The sequence below is a fragment of the Macrotis lagotis genome, chromosome 1 (genome assembly GCF_037893015.1).
Source record: "Macrotis lagotis isolate mMagLag1 chromosome 1, bilby.v1.9.chrom.fasta, whole genome shotgun sequence".
Taxonomy (NCBI): domain Eukaryota; kingdom Metazoa; phylum Chordata; class Mammalia; order Peramelemorphia; family Peramelidae; genus Macrotis; species Macrotis lagotis.
In genome coordinates this window covers 399485251-399508166 of record NC_133658.1, presented here as the reverse complement: position 1 = coordinate 399508166, position 22916 = coordinate 399485251, and the positions used below count along the sequence as shown (strand labels likewise).

The 22916-nt window shown below is 38.8% G+C and overlaps 1 protein-coding gene across 4 annotated transcripts in view; it reads right to left on the bottom strand.

Annotated features, from left to right (window-relative positions):
* Positions 1–14142: 14142 nt before the first annotated feature.
* Positions 14143–22916, bottom strand: part of ANXA6 (annexin A6) — a 59818-nt gene continuing 51044 nt past the window's right edge. For 3 of the 4 annotated variants that reach the window (XM_074212584.1, XM_074212583.1, XM_074212585.1), the window contains exons 20-26: positions 21885–21938; positions 17920–17937; positions 17283–17379; positions 16697–16792; positions 15959–16017; positions 15289–15411; positions 14144–14971 (exon numbers count right to left, since the gene is read on the bottom strand). In XM_074212584.1, the coding sequence (XP_074068685.1) occupies positions 14912–14971; positions 15289–15411; positions 15959–16017; positions 16697–16792; positions 17283–17379; positions 17920–17937; positions 21885–21938 (507 nt within the window). In that variant the 3' untranslated portion in view covers positions 14144–14911. Of the gene's footprint in view, positions 14972–15288; positions 15412–15958; positions 16018–16696; positions 16793–17282; positions 17380–17919; positions 17938–21884; positions 21939–22916 lie in introns of all 4 variants that reach the window. The other variant, XM_074212586.1, reaches the window with a different exon arrangement.

The window sequence follows — 22916 nt, the reverse complement described above, 5'->3', positions numbered from 1 at the left end:
CCAGACTCATCTGGTCTGGTGAGGAAATCTCTCCAGACGCTCAGCTCACATTTTCCTCTTGTTCATTCCCATTCCTTTTATTTCCACTTATTCTCTGGAATGTTTCCTGCATGGTAAGGGGAGTGTGATCACCATCCTGTAAAATGGAGATTCCAGAGGGGTACAGGTGGGAATTCAACTTTTATTCCCTCATTTCAGGGGAAGCAGGACCCTGCAAGGACCCCGTGAAGAATCCAATGAAAAACTCTTTACTGAACTTTATTCTCAATTAAATTTATCCCACTGAAATGAAGAACTTAGCCCCTCAAAAGAGTTTATCTATAAAGAGGAAGGTTTGAATTTTGATCTTTAAGGTTCTTTCCAGCTGAAACAGAACAAGAGTCTGTGTTCTACTGCTTCTACAATATTCATTTTGCCATAATGTAATCAATCAATAAGCATTTATTAAGGGCCTTACTATATTCCTTAGAGACAGGATGTCATAGTGCATAGGAGGCTTTGAAGCTAGGAAGACCTGTCTGTGTAAACCTTGGACAAATCCTCAGAACATTAAGCAGCTTTCTAAGACCAGAAGTTAAAGAGAAGGTACTGATCTGTACTAGTAGAAGGAGTTTCCTCCTCTGGGAGTTCCCCACAGCAAAGAAATCACAGGTTCAGTCCTCAACCCTATCCCACTATGATCTAGACACTCAAAATGAAAGAGGTCCTGCCCACATATAGTTTACATTTTACAGAGGAATTAGTATATACACGAATTAGTAAATATAACTCATATATAAAGTAAATACAAAGTGATTTCAGGAAGGCACTAGCAACTGGGGAGACTGGGACAAGTTTCTAGGAGGAGATCTCATTGGAACTAAGCTTTGAAGCAAGGTAGGTTTTCTAAGAGGCAGAAGTAAGGGGAAAGAACTTTCCAGGCCAGAGGGACAGCCTAGGCAAAGGAAAAATGGGAGTTGTACACAAAGAATAGCAAGTAGAACCATTTGATTGGAATGTCACATGTAGGAAGGGTAATGAGCATGATAAATTAGAAAAAAACCTGGTTGTAGCCAGGTTGTGACAGACTTAAAAAAATACAAACTTCCAAAGAGAAGTTTATATTTTATCCTAGAACAAGAAAGGAATAATGTTTAATGCTACCTTCTGTTTCAATGACCCTAGTTCTTTCACCTCTATTATCTCATTTAAGTATTTCCTCACAACAATTCTGTAAAGTACAGAGTTAGGTAATGTGTTCAGCTTAGAAGCAAGAACCATGAAGTTAGGGAAAATTAAATAAGTTGCTTGAGAACATATGGATGGGGGGTGGCTAGGTGGCACAGTGGATAGAGCACTGGCCCTGGAGTCAGGAGTACCTGAGTTCAAATCCAACCTCAGACACTTAATAATTGCCTAGCTGGGTGACCTTGGACAAGTCACTTAACCCCATTGCCATGAATAAAATTTTTAAAAATATTTTTAAAAATAATATATGGATAAATCAGGGATTTAATAGAATCTAGCACCTAGGTTTGCCAGTTGCAAGTTATAAAATGTCAAGGGGTGGGGTTGGAATAGTCCAAGCTCATTTTATAATTGGGAAATTGAAGTCTAGAGAGAAGACACTTGCCAAAAGTCACACAGCTAATTAGAAGCAAAAGAATAAAGTAGAGCAAAGATTAAAACCCAGATCAGGCCCCTCTTTATTATTTCAGGAAAGATTCAAGATTATATGATAAATATGATGTAAATCATCGAGTTAGGTCTTAGGAAATGGACTAAAGAGATTTCATTAGCAAGGACATTTAGAAACCCACACTTCCCAGCAGGGAAGACAAATATACTCCCCCACACATAATAAATCATCCCTTCACACTGAGAACACAGAGACAGATCACCCCCTCACATGTTTAGTTCTTGAACCTGAGCCTGTCCCAGATTTTCTGAACTTTCACAACTATCAGTGGGATCTAAGCAATCACCTTTAGAGCATTCAGATGGAGAGACTATACTTTCTGTTCCCGGATTCAGACAAGTTACTCTTTTTTTGACTCCAAAGAAGGTGACACTCTCATCCAAGACTTCAATCTAGTGGCCTGGGAAAAGACCAAAGCTAGTTTAAGGATATGTCCTCCAAATATCATTAAGATCTCTTTTCTCTTTGTTCCAAAGAGTTGACATTTAGGAAAAATTTCTGAACAATCAAAGTTGTCCATGAGGGAAATGAACTATTTTAGAAGATTCTTAAAGCAAATATAATATCAAATCCAGAACTAACCTTAGAACACAGAATACCTGAGACAGAAGAAAACTTATAAGTCATCTAAAATAGCACTATCTCACCCCTCAACCCCAGCTTTTTTTTTTTTTAGGTTCCCATGGGGGTGAGGAGAGAGCCTTTAAGAGTTTTAAATTACTACTTAAATAAGATGCTATACATGGAGATTTCCTTTTTATGTGTTGGTTAGACTAGCTGTCTGAAAATTGGAGTTCTCTGTCCTTCTCATTGCCAGAGGGAGGACAAGCAAGAAGCAAGAAGGTATTTCCTTGCTGCCACCACCAAAAGGCTATTCCAAATTCTGTGAGTTTCTAGTGCCATAACACCTTGAAATCTCCCATAAACTTCTCCTTCCAGGGGACTAGGTGCTCAGAAGAAGGACTGTTTATAGAGAAAGGTGGTAGTGGTCTGATCTCATCAACGCATAAATTATCAGACCTAGAAAGAAAGCCAGGGCTACAAGAGATCTTAGATCACAGAATATGAAGATGATGAATACCTTTGAACTTAAAATGTTAAAGTTGAAAAAGGTCTTAAAGACCACCCCATCTTATAAATAAATAAATAAACTGAGACCTAGGGAAAGGGAGAAAACTTTATCATAGTCTAAATAAGTGATTGAGAGATCTTGAATGTAAATCTTCAGTCTTCATGCTCTGTAGGGTTATTTGGTCTGCTATTCTGAACCTGCTATTATATCCTTAAGCTCCAGATGAACTTCTCTTCTCACACTTTCTAAGGCACCCTGGGAGGGAAGAGATTGCCTTGTTGGACCCCTTTCATGTCAAGTACCAGGCTGCAACTTTGGCATCAGCCTCAAAGGGCTACCCAGGCTGACTTCCTGGCTTCTTCACAGCAGAAGGAGAGGGGAAGGAGCATTCTATTGACGTACCCTGACCTCAGAGAGGAAGCGCTGGTCACCCAGGGGGATTTCCAGAATGCTGAGATCCCAGGACTATGCAAATACTACACTCTAATTACCCTGGCCTGAAAGACCTCTATCCTGACAGAGGTAGAAAAAGATATCCTCAGCCCAACTCAGGAAAAAAGGAAAGAAGAGAGAGAAATGGGGATTAAGATAAATAAGGCTAGAGGGTAAACTCTATAAGAGGAGATATAGACTTTTTTCTCATTACACACTATCATGGGCAGGAAAAGAGGAAAAGATTTAGACTGAGCCATAGACAATGTGGCTTACTGGAAAGAGCATTGAAGTAGGAGTTAGGGGGCAGCTAGGTGATCAATGGATAGAGCATTGGCCTTGGACTCAGGAGGATATGAGTTCAAATTTAGAGTATGGCACTTTGCTTATTAGTTGTGTGACCCTGGGCAAGTCTTAATTTAATTATCTTGTAATAATAATAATAATAATAATAATAATAATAATAATAATAATAATAATTAGGAGTTCAATCTTGGGTTCAAAAACAGGGTCTGCCACTTACACAGCAAGTTACTATTTCCTTACCTGTAAAAATGAAAGCCTTGGGAACCTTAACCCTAACTTCTTGGGATTTTGAGTAGGCACAGGGCCATTGAAAAGACTTCGGTTGTCTGGTCTGGGAATTATTTTTACCTGTTTCACTTTTAAGGTTCATTCCCTCAATTGGAATGTCCAGGAGGGGAATTTTCAAAGGTCTTGGAACTTCCCTCCCAAAAAACTAAAATAAAGGTAGCTAGCCTTTCCTAACATGGAGTGGTAGAAAATTCTATAGACCAGGGGTAAAGAAAGTTAAATAAGTATTTCAAACTATATTCCTGGTTTAAGAAAAAAAAGTCTGATTTTTTTCTGTTGTAAGAAATGGAATGCTAGGGGCAGCTAGGTGGCACACTGGATAGAGCACTGGAGTAGGGAGGAGCTAAGATCAAATCCACCCTCAGACACTTAATTACTTAGCTGTGTGACTTTGGGCAACTCACTTAACCCCACTGCCTCGACAAAAAAAAAAAAATGGAATATTATCTCCCCTTATATTAATTACAAACTCAAGAAGACAAATGATTAGAAAAGCCAGAAAACTTGTCCTGCCCATTATACTTTAAGTCTAGGAAAAGATAATAATTCATTCTCATTTAGCCCATATAGCATTATATAAGGGTTATAGTCTTTGCCCAGCAATAGTGTTAACTACTATTGCACAACCTCTAGACACATACCTCCAAGGTTTAATAATATCCCTTTTGTTTATGGATAAATACTCTATCTCTCTGTTTCTCTGTCTATCTCTCTGTCTTTCTGTCTCTCTTCTGTGTGTCATTACTATAATGAAACCTGTAAGTTTCTTGGTAAATACTAGAGAATAAAACTTCATGTCTATTCTACATTTTCTTTTTTTTAAAGTTTTTAGAAGGCAATGTGGTTAAGTGGCCTGCCCAAGGCCACACAGCTAGGTAATTATTAAATGTCTGAGGTCACATTTGAACTCAGGTACTCCTGACTCCAGGGCTGGTGCTCTAACCACTGTGCAACCTAGTCACCTCTATTCTATATTTTCTGTCATTTTATTTTAACCCTAATATTTTTAAGGTTTAAAGGGTCAAGTAGGAGTGTTCTAGAGCCAGCTCTAACCGGCTAGCCTAGAGGATTGTTAAATTTTCAGCATGCTCAGTGTAAGCATTTACAACTCAGGAAGTCAACACATGTCTGATATAATGTTTTGTTGATTGCCTAGACTTAAGAAAGTGTTAAAAAAATATAGATTAAATTTAAAAGTGTGTGCATCTATTTCACTCTGATCTCTCCTCCCTCTGTACTTACTGTGTATCTTTAGGGAGAGGAGGCAGTTTGGGTTAGAGGGGCTGGGGGATTTGGAAATTATTGGTTCACCTTGGTTTTGGGGGCTCTTTGTAGGTTTCAGTCACCCAGCTCTTAGTCACAGCACTTCTTGATTCACTGATCTTGACTCACTGATCAGTCACCATATCTATAAACTGCTGTAGCTAGCTTCCCTAAGACTGGTCAGAGCAGGCCAGGGCTAAGTTATAGTAAGCATTAGTTGGGATGGTGAGAATGGGAATCAGAAGGACAAGTTTGGGACCAAGGGAATTGTCATTGTTGTGACCAAATAATGGATTTAAATACTTTGTAATCCTAAATACAACTTTGAACAAGGTTTATTTCCATGCTCCCATTCTGGTTTTTGCAATCATGGGCTGAGGACAGAGGAAATACAGCCCTGTCTTTATGGAGAACAGTTTCTACCTTTGTTAAAAACAAGCAAATAGATGAATAAATGAATGAAAACAACAAAGGAGAGGACTGGGCCAGATGACCCCCTCTAAGGGCCCATCCTGCTCTGGCATTTTAAGTTCTAAGATGCCTTTCTAGCTCTAATTCTATACCTTACAACTTTGGTATTCTAAAATGCCTTGGGTTCTTTTTCCAGTCCCAGAGACATGGTGCCTGTGGTATGTTTGTGGTTGGCTAAGTAACAACCAGATCTCACCTTCCAGCACTCTATAAATAATTGACTTGGCTTCAAGTCATTCTCCATAATTAGTTGCTTTTGTGCTGGAACTGAATCTCCCCCACCTACCACCCCCACACATATTTTCATCTGGGGGTTCGTAGGTTAGGGTATAAAGGTTTCTAAGTTGAGGGGGTGGGCTTGACCCTTGAGATCTAAAAAAGAGATTGCCCTTTAGGAAGGGTGGTTTTCACGACGTGTTTTGGGGCAGGGTTTGGGGGAATGGGGAGACGAAAAGCCACAGGGTGACTCAGAAGTGAAGGAAAACACAGTTTGTTGGCTTAGGGGCTGGTGGGGGAAGATGTTGGGAAGAGAAGTAGCCGAAAAAGCTAAATTAATGTGTAAAGACTTATCCTCCTCCAAGAGTTCTAAGGAAGGATGGGAGATTAAGGAAATAAAGGAGGCTAACTGTACAGTGAAAAAAACACTAGTTCCAGTCTTCTGTTACTAACTAGCTGTGTAACCTTGGAGCACAGCTCATTTCAACCCTCTTGGCCTCAGGTTCCTCTTCTGTAAAATGAAAAGGTTTAGAGTTGGCCAAATTAAACATCAATGTTTTCCTATTTCCCCTTTCTAGGTTGAAACTCTAGTAATTCTGGTACCAGCTAGTATATTGGATAAAGCACAGTATCTGCAATCAGGAATCCTCAGAACCTTAATAGCTGAATGACCCTGTCATGTCACTTAGCTCTGGCTCAGTTGTTTCATCCGAAACATGTGGATAATAATAGTACTTACCACAAAAGGATATTGTGAGAATCACAAGAGATATTTGTTAAGTGAATGGCATTCCTTCAAGTCCTATGTAAATATTAGCTATTATTATTCTGCTGATTCCCTTTCCTTTAATTAAAGTCTCCATTACCTCTCCCTTAGTGCCCAGATCTCCTTTAACTACAAAAGCAATCTGTGGCCCTCATGTCATGTGGGAGCTGCCAAACCCTCTCTAGACTTTATGGTTGTGTCTACAGCTGGGGGGTGGGGGGTAGAAGTGGGGAAGGGAGTGGCAGGGAGGGATGTTGTGGCTCTCAGGACTGTTTTATTGGGGAAACTAGAGGTTAGATTGTTTCATTTTGGGTAAAAGAGAGGAAGTGAAGAGGAGCACCAGAATTTGGACCCGATTTTGACCAAGAAAAAGGAAGAAGTAGTGAATTAGGGATGAAAGTATAATTGCTTTTCTTCAAGGTTGCTATCTTATGAATTCATGATGGATAAAGGGAGAAAAACAAATTAACCTAGACTTTAGAGGGATTTGTGTGTGTGTGTGTGGGGGGGGGGGTTGGTGTAGAGCCTCTAGATGGCACAGTGGATGGAGTATAGGCCCTGGGGTTAGGAAGACTCATTTTCTTGGGTTCAAATCTGGTCTCAGATGTTTACTAGCTGTGTGACTTTGGGCAACTCACTTGACCCTGTTGGCCTCAGTTGCCTTATCTGTAAAATGAACTGGAGAAGGAAATATCCAACCCCAAATGGAGTCGAGGAAGAGTTGGGTACAACTGGAAAAGGACTAAGCAACAAAATGAGAGAGAGAGAGAGAGAGAGAGAGAGAGAGAGAGAGAGAGAGAGAGAGAGAAGAGAGAGAGAGTGTGTGTGTGTAAAATAGGGAAGGGGAAATTTCAAGGACTTCAGAGGAAAGAAGGATAAATCCTCATGGTTTAGGATTCTAAGGGAATATTCACTATAGTACAGTTCAAGGAACACTAGCACTGTGTAACCTTGAGTAAATATTCCTGGACCTTTGTTTCTTCATCTGTAAAATAAGGAGTTTGGACTAAGTGACCTTTTAGATCACTTTCAGTTCTAATTCTGTGACCCTCTCAAAAGCTTAAGAGGGATGGGATGCTCTGTAGGAAAAAAGTTGTATTGTAATTGCTATGATGACTAAAGATATGGTTGAAGAGATCAGCCTGGTGCATGAGGAATTCATCAATGAGCCCAGATTTTAAAATTGGCATCATCCTAGAAGAAGTGTTAGAGAGAACATTTTTAGCTAAATAAAGTTGAAGGAGAATATAAGATCAATGACAGAAAAGGGAAGGAAGGCAATACTATCAACTACTACATTACTTCTATTTACCAAGGATAAACATTCTCAGGAAGGGAAGCAGAGAACAAAAATGCTTCAAAGGGAATTGAAACCTAAGAGTTGGTAAAAAGAACAAGTATTAAGCTACCTTCACCAAATTCATATCAGTACACCTATTTGATCTTATGAGAGTTAACTTCTCTGGGCTTCTTTAACCTTTTAAAATAAATGGATTAAACCAGATGGTCTCTATAGTTCCTTCCAATTTTAAATCTGATGACCCTTTGAATCATATATCCCATAGCACTAAAAAAAAAATGAAGCTTTCAATATTTCTAAGCTACTCAGTGATATTTGGAAATCAGAGATTCTAAGGTGATGCAAGACTAGAGACAAGCAAATTTTCTGATTCTCAAGAGGCTGGAAGGTCTTTAAACTGCTGAGCAATGAGCTGGATGACAATTCTTGGGAAATTCCAGAAAGGTTTGAACTCAGATGGTTTGTAAAGACTTTGAAAGGCTATAAGGTAGCATGGGTTCAACAAGAACAGGTTATACTAGACAACTTAATTTTCTTTTTTGACAAGTTTACTAGACTGGTAGATCCGGGAAATGCAAGATATGGTAGATTTAGATTTCAGTAAGGCACTTGACAATCTCTTACTGTGGCCACATGAACCAAATTGACAGATGCAGTCTATATGACAATGGTTAGTGTCTTGTTTGCAGGTTCATAATGCCATCTTCTATCTCCAAGTCAGTTTTTTGTATATGCCCCATATTTATTCCTTCCTCACCTATGCTTCTTAGAATCCCTAGTTTCTTTCCAAATTCAACTGAAACTCTCGCTCCTGATTCTTCTCTCCCACACCACCACTATTAGTATCTTTCTCGTAAAATGATCTTGTGCTTATTTGGTAAACACTTATTTGCATATGTCTTTCCATTAGAGCTTAATATTCCTGAGGGAAGGGATTGTTTCATTTGTTTTTATATCCCTAGTGTGTGTCATAACTAACTCTTAATAAATATTTCTTGGTAGGTTCAAATCTGACCAACTAGAACCATTGATTGATATCAAACTGGAAGGTCTCTGATGGCATCAAGAAAATACAAATGGGGTGAAGCAACTTGCCCTTTCTGCCTCTTGCTTTATGGCAATGTGCAGGAAAGAGGACTCCAACTTTTGGAAACCATCTAGTCTAACCAACAAGTTTTTCTTGGAGAGGTAAATGAAGAAACTGGAAAAACAGAGTGATAATAATATAAAATAAAAATAAAAATAGAGTGATAAATATCTTTTCTTGGGACATTGTCACTTTGAGGTACATCTTGTATACTATTCATGATGAATATTTGCTAAAAGATCCTGAAAATACTCTTAGTTTATGAACTAATACCTCCAATGAAGGTTAAAGAAGAAGAAAGAAAAAAAACTATGAAGAACTCAATAAGTGTGGTAACACTCCATATTAATATTTTGATATTTGGTGATTTCACACATATGTTGTTGGAATAGATGAGACTTATGTTAAGTATACTGGAAAATATGGATTCAGAACAAAGCATGAGAGAGGCCAGTGGTTTATAAGTTACACAGAACTTCAGTTTTGTATAACATGAATACTTTCTTTGAAAAAAGAATCGCTAGATTAGGGACTAGCAAACTATAGTCTATGAACTATATCCAGTCCTCTGCCTATTAGGCTTGTAAGTTAAGAATAGTCTTGATATTTTACATTAATAAAGGCAGTGAGTCATATTTGGTCCATGGAACATGATTGCTAACCTATTGTCCTAGGCTATAGAAATGGTAAACATTGAATAATACCATTTAAAAAATGAAATTAATTATATTTTGACAGGAAATGATTTGTTATTAAAGTAGGATTCTTGAATTATCTATACACTGTTAAACAAAGACCAAGCATATTAAAGGTAGAATAAAAATTTGGAAAAAATGTGATATACAGTTGAAAAATTTAGTTATGACACTCAAATGAAATATCACTTATGAAAAATGAGATATGAATGGAATAAAAGAGAATAATTTCATACAGAAGTTTAACAAATGATATAAATAAGTTGCTGTTTTAAAAAAGAGACTAAAATAACCTTATAAAGAGCTCAACATCAAATACTTGGTTTACTTCCAAAGTAGAATGAGTGAAAGGATAGAAAAATACAATGCCAATTTAGAATATAAACTATCTTGTAAAATAATTTTAACATGATGCAATATTATTAGCAACATCAACTCCCAAAACAGTAAAACTGCTTTAGGGGTAAGACTAATTTAAAGAAGGCTAAAGCAAGAGACCCAGCTAAGCAAAGTTATCAGAAGGAATTAAAGATAAAAATGGAAGGAAGATAATATAGTTAAAAGGAAAAGATATACAACAAATGTTTATAAACAAATTGTTTATAAAGGAGGAAGAAGTGCAAACTCAAATAAAAAAAAATCAAAAAACAAAAACTCCGAAGATGGAAAAAAGCAAATGGATTGATTAGGCCAAGTATAATATGAGGAATCCTATGAAGGAGGAGGCAACTGAGAAGAATCAATTCACAAGATTTTTAAGAGAGGAAGGTATCAAAGCTGTGGGGGAAAATACTGAAATTTATTAATACCTCCCCAGGTGACAGAATATTAAGAACTATCAATATTTATGTCTACTTTACTATGTAAGTAAAAATTTTAAGAGAATCAGTTACATTAAAATCTAGGCTAGGGTATTTTTGATGAGAGATTAGTGGGGAAGATGCAAGCTTTTCCAAGTGTTATTAGCACAGACCATGTCTTTGCCAACAAACAATTAACTGAAAGATTAAAAGGCTCCACTGTGCTTTTTGTTTTTTAAATAGATTATAAGAAAGCATTTCATTTAGTTGCTGAGAGATTTTTCCAGTAAAGTGTCTTCTATGTCTTCTCTCCAAACATCAGTATTATTCAAGATTCCTAAAAAGATTTAAGAAACAACTTTGTTCAACAAACAGGAGTGTGGGTTGGAAATTTGGAAAGTCCTTTAATGACCCACAATCTTTTCCCAGAAACAAAGGGTCTTCTTATTAAAACCAGGATTCAACTGTTGTATGGCTACAAGTCTTGGTTACTTTGGCCTTCAAAGAATTAAAAATGAGAGCAGTGGAGAGGTATACAGTGAATACTTGCAAGTTTCTACATATGACAAACAAGGAACTTTGAAGAACCAGGGTAAAAAATGTCAAAAGAGAAATGCATGACAAAACCCCAACAAAAACAAAACAAAAAACTCCACTTAAGAGCAAGGAACAACTCATATTTTGCCCAGTATTGTCATCATGTTGAGAAAAAACAGATTGGGTGGGTTCCCTCTGGCAAACCTAATGGAGGATATTGGCAAAAAGACAAACAAAATGGGCAGGTATAGACGAATGGAAATCTGCATCCCTGGAGAAAGATCAGCACTTAAAAAAGTCACTGATTTACTTAAGTATGAGGAGCAACTTCCCAACACAGAAAACTATCAAAAAGATGGGTTGCATTGCCTTGAGATGTCAAAATTTCCTTTACATCTTCAAGTAGAGACTAAATGACACTTGTCATGTATGTCTTAGAAGGGATTCCTTCTTCACATGGGAAATGGATTTGATGACTTCTAAGTTTCCTTCCAACTCTATGAATGCTATGATTATATAACTTCCCCCCTAAAGGCTGAGGATGCCCAGGAGGTCAGGAACTGGGGAAATGAAAAGGAGGAGAGTTGACTCCCTAATATTAAGCTACTGTCTTTTTCCTCTTAGTTAGATTGCAGCTTCTCCTTGAACCTGTTCTTAACTGAGATTCAACTAGGTGGCACAGTGGATAGAGCACAGGCCCTGTTGTCAGGAATGCCTGAATTCAAATCCAGTCTCAGGCACTTAATAATTGCCTGGCTGTGTGACCTTGGGTAAGTCCCACTTAACCCCATTGCTTTAAATAAATAACATTTAAAAATTTTTTTTTAAAGATTGTGGGAAGATAAGAGGCTGGAGAAAAGAAAGAAAAAAAGTATGTTTAATTATAGTCTCTCCCCTTCTTATTGACAATTAAGATGAGTGGTAACAACATAAGAACACCAAAGATGGGATGATATGTTTATTAAAAATTCACCCTTGCTCAACTACTCTCTCATCCTCCCCTCCTTATTTGATTAGATGCAAAGCTGTCAGTTCTACCTGCTCAACAACCTTACATCTGTTCTCTCTAGTCACACAACTACTATGCTAGTTCAGTCCCTCCTCACTTCCTTCTTGGACTGTTGTGATGGCTTTCTAATTAGTCTCTTTGCACCCAATTTCTTTCCTCTTCAATCCATCCTCCATTCAGCTGCCAACGGGATTTTCCTAAAGTACAGGTTTGACTTTGTCCCTTGCCCAGCTCAAGTTTTAGTAGATCCCCCTAATAAAATACAAACTCCTTTGTTCAGCATCTGAAAACTTCACAATAAGTTTCAGCTTGTCTTTTCAGGGCGATGACACAATGATTCTCCTCACGTACTCTACATTCCTATCCAACTAGCCTATTTGCTATTCTCTGCACACAACCTCTGTGTATGCCTGTCTCTTATGCCCAGAATCTCTTTTTTTCACCCATTTCACTTGTAACCCTCTAGCTCCTGTCAAGTTTCAACTCAAGCATTGGCCATGGGGCCTTTGTTCTTTAAACTTCTTTAAAAAAACAAATCCAACATTGACACATCCAGGAATAACCTTTATAGCATCCAGTATTGACATATCCATGAATAATCCTTACAGAATGCAAACTCTCCTACTTCATGAACTGAATTGTGAGGGCAGGGCTGTTTTTGCTTTTCTTTATATCCCCATCACTTAGTGGACAGCTTGGTATTAGTCAAGAACTCAATAAATGCTTGTTTAAAAAATTAAATGTTTGTTGACTTATTAGTTTGTAGTACACAGAAGTACTTAATACTTATTGTTGATTACAGAAAGTGTTAAGACTCTGGATTAATCCTAACTTTTAGGTTAAATAGCCTTGTGAACATAGACAAGATGAGCTTTTCAGAACCATGTTTCTCCCTTACAATATAGGAATGTAACCAGTTGTCCTAGATAACTCATTTTTTTTGAGAAAAGTTTGGTGTCTTCCTGAGTCATAAAGTCCATATAGAAATGGGAGCTATAAGACTAGCCTAGCTCACAAAGATCTATTCAGTTGTAGTCCCCATCACTCACTTTGGTCTTTTGTGAGCAATACACAGTGCAGGCTACCTTATTATTTCACTCATTTTTCTATCATACAACTCCCCTCTCCAGGGAAGGAGCCATGTCTTGCCTTGCACTTCCTATCTTGCCCCCTCCACAGGGCTAGGAATAGAATCTATTCAATACATATTGGTTGATCTGACTCATCTCTCCATGTCATTGACAAGCTTATTTGGATCTCCATTTAAAATGGAGAATGCTAGGTTCTACTCTGGCAATCTTGGGCTCAAAGGATCTAGGAAATACTGTCTGGAAGACTCAAATTTCACAGATTTTTTTTTAATTTAGCAAGAAAGATGGAATGATTGTAATGGATTGAATGGGTTTTTCTGTAACTCGATTCACAGTCTAGAAAAGGAAAAAGGTCTCTTACGTACTAGGTATTTTAATAAAACTTTATGCTGCTAAAATAATAAAAGGGAATACTGCCTGGATTATTCTGCTCCCATCTTTAGCAGGTTCCCCTCTCTCCCAGCCTTCTCTTTCAACATACAAGATTCTAGGTAAAGGCAACATGGACAAGAGTTGGTACATCTTTGTTCCTCTACTTACTAGTTATATATGTGCTTTGTAAAAAAAAAAAATTCCTAAGGCCTTAAACAATACCTGACCCATAGAAGCACTTAATAAATGGTTAAGGAATGTGATTTGTTAGCATCCTTGTAAATCACTTCTTTCAATGTCACTGTACTGCTTTATAAACTGGAATCATAATCCTTGTTCCATTTTTTTCACAGAACTTCCTCAAAAGATCAGAAGGATGTCATGTCTGTTTGTTGTACCCCCCCAACTCCAACCCCATTCTGACATGCAAGATATAGTAGAAGTAAGCCTCTTGAAAATAGTCATGGCTTCATTCTTTGTATTTGCACTCCTACTCCCCCCCCGCCCCACCCCCAACAGTACCTGGTGATGGACTGAATGCTTGGGAACAAACTATACTATACAACCAATATTACTATACAAGATTAAAGCATTGGTGCTAGAGCAGTAAGAAGAAAGCAGTTTAGAGTAGATGGAAAAATTTGGAAAAACTTTGGGAGAAATACAGGAAGAAGAGCCTCACAGACAGTAATTTTTTTCTGGGGTCGTCTAGTTGGACCCAAACCTCACAGGTTGTACTTTCTGAGAGGTCCCACATGTCAGTCAACAAGTGTTTTATTGAATGCTTATGACATACCAGACACCGGGCAAAAGTAATTTCAACAAAGCTCATAAAGGGAAACACTTTAAGCAGCATCAGGTAGGGAGAGACTGTAGATGAGAAAGTCAAAAAACAAGAGGATTAGTGGGGAGGCAGAAACTATGAGTGATGGGTGGAGCTGTGAATGGAAGCCTGTATTTTGCCCAGTCTGACTTCATCTCCCATGCTTGGAACAGTTCTGGGCTCCAGAGAGCACATTGAGGGAAATCAAGGGAAGCAAATTTTGACCCAATATCTAAAAAGGCTTTATAAAATTAAAGTTGTCCCAAAGAGGGATGGGTTGCCTTCAAAGGGCAGTAAGTTCCTCATCTCTGAAGACTTGAAGCAAAAGATGGTGTACAGATAGTGTAGAAGGGATGGCTGTTCAGTTTTAGGTTGGGTGTCTTCCAGAGATACCTTATAACTCAGATTCTATGATTGGTATACATTTTATTCATTTTAGAATACATGGACAGGAGTAACTTCACTGGGAAAAACACCTAGCTGGAGGTGTCACCCTTTCCTCCTACAGCATTCACAGAAGACAAGTCCCTTCCCTCCCCATCTCCACTGTCCCTCCCCTTCCCCACTTGTCTTGGCTGTTTAGGGATCAGTGGCTGTGGTCTTGAGTATGAGGCTGGATAACAAAAGAAGTTTCCCTGAAAGTCATGGTAACCTCTACAACCAACAGGGCAGTTTTGAATTGGGGACCAGCTCTCCCCTTTCCAGCTAGTCCTCTCCTCCACAGAGGGCCAGCAAAGCCTTGAGGAAGTCTCCAGAGTTGTCACTCTATGAGAAGAAAGAAAGGACATATTCAGAGTGAAAAACCTTCCCAGGCACCTCCCAGAGTGGCTGCCCCCATCTCCTCAAGGAGCCCCCCATCAACTTCTGTAGAAGGAATTCTTCCATGTTCTAATAATGATGCAAGGGATACCTCCCCCAGAGCAAGAAGAATATATGTGCCATTCTTGAAATATGACGAATTATGGAGGGGAAGGATAAAAAGTCATTAGAACCCAACCCCAAACACCCTCCCTTTCCTTCAGTTTAATGTCTGGTAAAAGACATCTAGTTTATGATAAGATTTGGAGTCCCTTCCTCCTTACCTCAATGACATGATGAAGTGATTTGTCATACTTCTCAATGAACTCTCGTCTAATGTTGAGCAAGTCAGTCTCACTTCTGGAGACCATGATTCTTGTGAGAGTTTTCTCATCTGTGCCTGCTCCCTGATAGAGTATATACAGGTAAAGATTTACAGAGAAGATGTGTGAGAGAGAGAGACACACACACACATATATATCCATCATTAGTCAAGCCCATTGGAGGAAATTATGCCTCAGTCTCTCAGTTCTACCCAAGATGTCACAGATTAATGGTTTTCCATGAGCACTTGGGACAGGGAGCTCTTAGCAGCTAGAACCCTAGATGATAACCCTTTCTGGGAAACCACAGAGAATAGACTTGGAATCTTATCTTCAAGAATTTTAGGATTTTGGACCTTAGGAGTCATTTAATACAACCTCTTCACTTTTAAAAGATAAGACACTCAGAGGGGAAGTCATTTGTACAAAAAGCTTATGCTCTTGGACCCTCCTCCAGAAGGAGGTTTGACGTGTTTTTTCTTTCAAAGTTTTGCTGATATGCCAGTGTTTCCAGCATTTTAATGAACAGGGGAATCCCACCTCAGAGTGTGGGAGAGCAAGGAATGAGAAAGGTCTGGGCTGCCAAATGACCCTTGACTCTAGAATGCTCCAGAAGAAGGGAAGGGTTTACCTTCATAGACTTGTACAGCTTATCAGCAAAGAAGAGGGGCTTGTTCTTGACACTTTGGACTGAAGAGAACATAAAAGAAATGTAGTTAGAAACTAGTTTCTCTTATTATTTCTTGGGGCTGTTACCTAGTACCAGCCTTAATTATGACTGTATACCAACAAAATTGGTCTTTGGTACTGACATCATCCCTTCACATGTTTCACTCCACATCAGGGATCTCTCTTAGGTCTTCTCCTCCCATTCATAGGGACTTTGATCTCAGTTGACTGCCAACTAATCTTTTAAGTACTTAGCTGATAGTTAAAGTGGCATAAGTCCAGGGAATCTGTTTTCTAGTGAGGGGGCAGGAATGCCATATATTCTTTAAGATGCAAAAAAAATTGAAATCTAGTGGTAGAAATTTTGGCATATAGGGAAGACATTTTGATGTAGGTAGAGAATGGGAAAGGCTTTCCTGTTTCTCCTAAAAGCAACTAGTGGGGGCAGGAAGGAAGGAAATGTAGAGTGGAAGTGGGTATTTGTAAACACCATTTCCTTCCTCCTTCATTTCTCTTGTTAATTCACCATAGACAAGCAGGGCATCAACTATTTCCTCTTGGGTTCTCATAAACCTTCAGACCAAGTGGGCAAACTTCATGGCTATAGGACATGAACTGAAGCTGTGAGTTACTATATTATTTCCTGGTCATCTGTACTGGTGCCCTATCCCACGGCTCCCTCCCACTCCAGGCCACTGACCGATAGCCACCAAAGCATCCCGCACGTCACCAGACATCTCTTTCTTAATGGTGTGCTCCACATCATGATTAGTCATCTTGATGAACTCCTGGAAAACTGGAAGCCAGGAAAGCCCAGAAGAGGAGTGAACCCCAAGAGGAGTAGAGAAGGGACATTCCAACCTAATCTTCCCTAGGCTCTCCCCCGCAAAGTCCCTCAAACACCTAGAATTCACCCACTCCAAGGACTGTGATAAGATACCATCAAGGGGCATGAGTTCCTAAATATTTTGGCCAGGAAAGCATTAATATTTACATGGGGGGAGGGAAAGAAATCACATCTTACCAATGTTCTTCCTAAAATTCTTAGTATGTGGTATGAGCAGGGCAACTTGCAGTGGAGTTATTTCCTCCCTTAGCCTGGACACTAATACTCTATTAATGTGGCCTCAAATCAGTAAGGAGTATTTCTGGGCTCACATAAAAATTTCACCAAGGGTACAGAAATGTCTTCTTCCCTGCTTATTCTCATGGGTGATTCTGTGTTCCCCCACAGCACCCAGCAGAGAGGATGAGATGAGCACTAGTGGAGTAGGTGGAGTGCTAACCTCGCCGGAGATGTTGATAACTTCGAGAACATAAAATACTCATGAAACGTGTCTCCAGAGAAGGTTTGTCACTGCTGGTCGTAGTGTCTGCTATCTCCTACAAAGTTGAGGCAAGGAAAAATACAAGTAGAATTGGGGGGGGGGGGAAGAAACAGGAGAATAAATTGTTACTGCTAATGTCAAACATTCAAATCTTGTCCAAGTGTTGCTATTCTATGGGAGGAATGGGTATGGCCTGTTTGGGAAGAGGGACCCGTGACTTGTTCTTTCCCCAATCCTTGGCAACTCTCTGCCCTTTGGAATTAACTGGGGAAGCTTGGTATCAGATACTTTCTTTTCCATTCCGGAATATGAGCCCCAATGAACAGCATATAGAGATAGTTTTTCTGTCCACTGTTTTCCTCTCTGTTTTAACCCCAGACAAATATTCTTCAAGAGATATCTTTTTTGGGGGGGGGTGCACAGGTACTGGAGAGAATGACTGAGAGATAGACTGAGAGAGAAGGAGAGAGAACACCTTAAAGCAAGCCTCAAACCCCAAGTGGTACTCCCCAATGGGTTCAGCACACGCAAGCAATCTAGCCCCAGAATTCCTTCACATGGGGTATTAAAAATTATAATAAAATTCAAGACTCACCAAGATTTCAGCAATCACCTGAGAGTAAGGAGAAGGGAAAGAGGGGAAGGCAAAGTAAGACTAAGGTCTGAGAAGACCCAATTTGGGATGGAGGAATTGGGTTGAATATACAGTGACTGTTTGTAAGAAGGTCTTGTGAGGACACTGTAATTACATAAATGAAGAAAAAAGCCCAGTGTCCTTGATGATCTGACTCAGATTCAGAATGATAAACCTAGAAGGGACCCTAGAGATCATCTTAAGATACAATGGAAAGAACAGGAAATTAATATATGTGGTTTCTAGTACTGGCTCTACCTCTAACTCACTGGATTAGTTTGAGCAAATCATATTTATTTATGGACCCCCCCAGTTTTCTCATTAATAAAATGGAGAGAAATACCAAGGCAGATATGCTTTCTTGTGAAAGGCAATAGTGCAATTATTAATGATTCATTAACAGATGAAGAAGCTGAATGATCACACAGATTATAAAAGCTATAGCTGATATTTAAATTTATGTCTCCTGATTCCAAGTCCAGTGTCATTTTCATATTTAAAGGTAAAATGTGACAACAGATAAGAAAGTAACCTTAAATAGAAAAGTTTCTCTTTTGATGCCAGATGTTATTGAGACTAAATTTCCAAAGTAAATTACCACTGAGATGCCCAAAGCACAATCATTGGTACTTACTGTGGTTCAAGTGTGTATGGCAACTGCACTAATGAAATTAGATATAACTTTTTGTTATAGATGGTTATTCTAGACACAGATTTTTACCCCATTTTGAGTTATTCCAAGTTGAAAGCATCTTTTTGTACAAACTGTAAAAGGCTATAGGGCAGCTAGATAATTTAATGGATAGAGCATTGGCTCTGGAGTCAAGAGGACCTGAGTTCAAATCCAACCTCAGACACTTAATTACCTAGCTGTGTGACCATGGGCAAGTCACTTAAAACCATTGCCTTGCAAAAAATAAGTAATAAATAAAATTTTTAAAGGCTTTATTTTTTCACCTTTAAAAGACTCAGGTTTCCAATCCTCTATCACTAACTCTGGGCCTCATTTGGTTCCATGTTCCTTAAAGTTCTTTCCAGTTCAGATATAGAGGGACAGTCAGTGAGTGCAAAGGCACAAAACCAGTAATTTCATTCATTCATTTCCTTATTCCCTGACTCTATCTAGAACCCAGGGAATCTCCCTAAAAGGTGGATAGGTCTTGGGGGGGGGCACATAATCCATATGTTCCTAAACTAGCTGTGTGAGATGGACTGGGCAAGACTATTGTATTAGGAGCATCCCTTTAATGAGACCCTGGTGTCTCTCTCTCTTTCTTCTCCTGTCTTTTTCTCAAAGAAGCAACAGTGGGCTGGAAAATTTGTCAGTTGTGTTCCCTCTGCTGACAAAAGCAGGAATTGCAGTTTGCATTTAGGAGTACCCATTGGGATGGAAATGGGAAGATCGAACCAGGCAAAATTCAAAGATTTAGAAAGCTTGCAAGAGCAGTGGGGCAAGGAGGAGAAGTTGGCAGACAACATCAAGGTCCAGGTAGGAGGAATTATATAATCATGACCTTGTGTGTTTTTCTTTTTTTAACAAATTGCTTGAGTTTATTGTTAAATTTGCAGTATGAAAAACTACTGTTTGGAAATTGACAAAGGCTTAATTTACTGTTTTATGGGTTGATTGGAGTACAGATTAAATTTAGTAGAGTGCTATGCATCATCTTTTACCACCAGAGAAGTCACTTGTTAAATATCTATGGGACATATTTTAAAGTCTTGTCAAAAATGTGCAACCTTGCTTTTTCAGAAAGCTAGGTGATACAGTGGATAGAGTGCTGGTAGATCCAGATTCAGGAAGATCTGAGTTCAAATATACCCTCAGGCCAAATCCAGTCTCAGATACTTACTGTGTGACCCTGGGCAACCTACAATGCCTCCCTTTCCTCCACTGTAACAATGGGGATAATCATAGCATCTACCTCCCAGGATCTATTGTGAGGATCTAAAGTGATAATATTTGTAAAGTATTTTGCAGACCTTAAAAGTGTTATATAAATGATAGTTATTAGTAGGATATACCAGGATTTCTAGATGGGGCTAGCCCTGGGCAAAGTAGGTGAAATGAGTTTTCTATGACTCCCAGGTCCCATTTCCATTATTCCAACTCTCACTCTATGTTGCCCAATTCTCCAGATATAGAGAAAAAGGTAAATGACCACATTCAGGTTGATGTAATTGAAAAAAATCCTTGTCTGGAAGTCAGTACTCGACTTCTGGTCCCAGGTTCACCCTTAACTCCCTGTGTGATCTTAAGTAAATTATTTTCCCTCTTTAGATTCCAGGTTCACTAATGGTGCAATGAGGGGCTAGATTATTTGCTAAAGTCCTTTTCAGTTCTGACATTCCATTGACATCTTGTCTTTCCAGGAATATCTGGAAAAAGGTGAGGGTAATTATTAATCTAAGATGAAATCTAACAGTAGAAAATTAAGTGTCAAGTGGTAACTTAAAAAACATTCTACTCTGGCTCTATTGGAAGAAACCCAAAGCTAAGAAAGAAAAACCAAAGCATGGCTAACTCCCCATTTGCTTAATCATTTTTTCCATCTATTGCCAAAGTTAGGCAATTGGGGAACAAGAGGTTACAGAAGGAGATCTTTGAGGTAGGAGAAGAAAAAGATAATTTTTCTCTCTGGCCTTCAGTCTAGGCAGAGGTATCAAGCATACTCAATGCTCCCAAGTGTTGCCTGAACCAGACTAAAATGTAATTAGGGAAACAATTAACAAAATGAAATGAATAAAAATACAACAGAACATATATCATGTTATATATGGTTTTCTAAGTCAAAATGTGGCCTGCAGAGATCCTTATCTATGTTTCCTGTTTGAATTTGAATTTGATATCATTGCTTTGAGGTCCAAAGAATGGAGAAAATTAAAAAAAAAAGAACAGATAAAATCAGAACAGGACTCAGGCCCTTAGAAGATGGAATGCCAGAGCTGGAAGACACATTTGAACACATTATCAAGTCTATCCTCTTTTTTTCCACACAAAAAGTGATTTTACAAATAAAGAATAAAGAAGGAGAAGGAGATTCTCAAGGTCACACAGCTAGTTTGTGCAGTAATCCTAGTCTGGACTAGAATTCAGATCTGACCCCAGTTTTCTTTCCATTTTGTATGTTTTAGATGAGGGTAATTCTCAATAAATGTTTATAATTCTGGAAATTTGATCAGATAACTCTTAACCCCTTACAGCTCCAAATCGCATTTCCAATTTTTTTTTTTGGTAATTTTTAGGATGTGAAAATAATTGGTACTAAGCTTCACAAGTATCTGCAGTGCTGAGAAGTTTGTGCATATGTACACGTGTGTGTGTGTGTGTGTGTGTGTGTGTGTGTGTGTGTGTAACAGGGCAAGGGAAGCAAATCACCTACTTAAGTGAGCAGTTACGTTATGATAGGGCAGCTTAGCTTAGCATAAGCAGGCTATCACCAGGATCAACTATTGGTGCAAAAAGAAGCAAAAGAAGTCCTTGAACAAAAAAGAAAGATGGTTCTAGCATTGGAAAGGAAGCAGTCCAATCCCAGAGAGGGCCAAAACAAACAATGCTATTAAAGCAATGCAGCCAGGAGACCCCAATGTGCCCCCAAGCCCACCTTTGACTAAGAGCTGGCATCCAATCTTTCTGACTGCCAAGTCAATGCTTCTATTTTGCAGGTAGGGCAACTGAGGATCCAATTTCAGAGCTACCCAGGATAGTTCCTGGCTACAAGCCCCATATCACACTCAATAAGTCTACAGATCTTCCCTTTCTTCTTTTCTTTGGAATGGATTTGTTTCCCTGGATAAGATTTTTTTTCCCCTAAGGAGGTAATTCCATTTTCCCAGGCCTAGCATGGTCACTTTCCAGGGAGAGAACTTTCAATTAGGCGAACAGTTTCATAAAATCTTGCAAAAGGGGTTTCAAGAAATCTCACCTGGGCATCCTCTCGAGCCTGATCTGAATTTTCAGGTCCCTCATCTCGGTTCCCCTGTAGATGAAACAGGAAAGAATATTCACCAATTACCATAAATGTACTGAGTGAACAGTGACCAGTCCTGTGTTAAACAAGAGGGAAAAAAAGGAACTGTTTCTGCCTTCTACCCCTACCCCAGATCATGGTTTAGTGTGTGGGAAGTCATGAAATAGGACAAGATAATTTTTAATATCAGACTTATCACTAATTCTCTCTTCTCCAGGATAACTCTGATAACTTCATGTGAACACTGATAAAGGCAGTTAGGAAGGGAGATATCTGGGAGCATATGGTCATACAAACTGAATTCAACTCTTATCTGACTTGATCAAAATCTATTAGGCAACAATTAGCATGTAAACCCTCTGGACCTCAGTTTTCTCCTCTGTAAATGGAGAGGTTGTTGAAATATCACTTCACAATCATCAAGCTAGCAAAAATGTTAAAGGACAAGAATTTTTCAAGAAAAACCATGTTGTAGGGAAGTCAGGTGGCAGAGTAGATAAGAGCACTGTCCCTGAAATCAGGAGAACCTGAATCCAAATTTGGCCTTGGATACTTACTAGCTGTGTGACCCTTGGGCAAATCCCTTTACCTTGATTGCTTAAGAGAAGAGAAGAACTAACTTGTTCATACTTTGACCCAGACACTATTACTAGGACTATAAACCCAAGAAAGTAGAAAACATTAAAAAGACTCATTATTACAAAAACATTCATAACAAACAGTTCGGTCAACACCATTTATTAACGATGTTCCCTTGGTGTTTAAATGCTGGGTATAACCAAAAAAAAAGGCAAAAACAGTCCCTGCCCCTAAGGAATTCATGGTCTATTGAGGAAGACAATTTGTGTAAATAATTAGGTTCATACAAGATACCATACAGAGTAGAAGTGAAAGGTGCTAACAGTTGGGGGGAACTGAAAAAAGCCTTCAGTGAGATTTGAGCCAAGTTTAAGACATGAAGTTGAGAAGGAAGAATATTTCAGATAT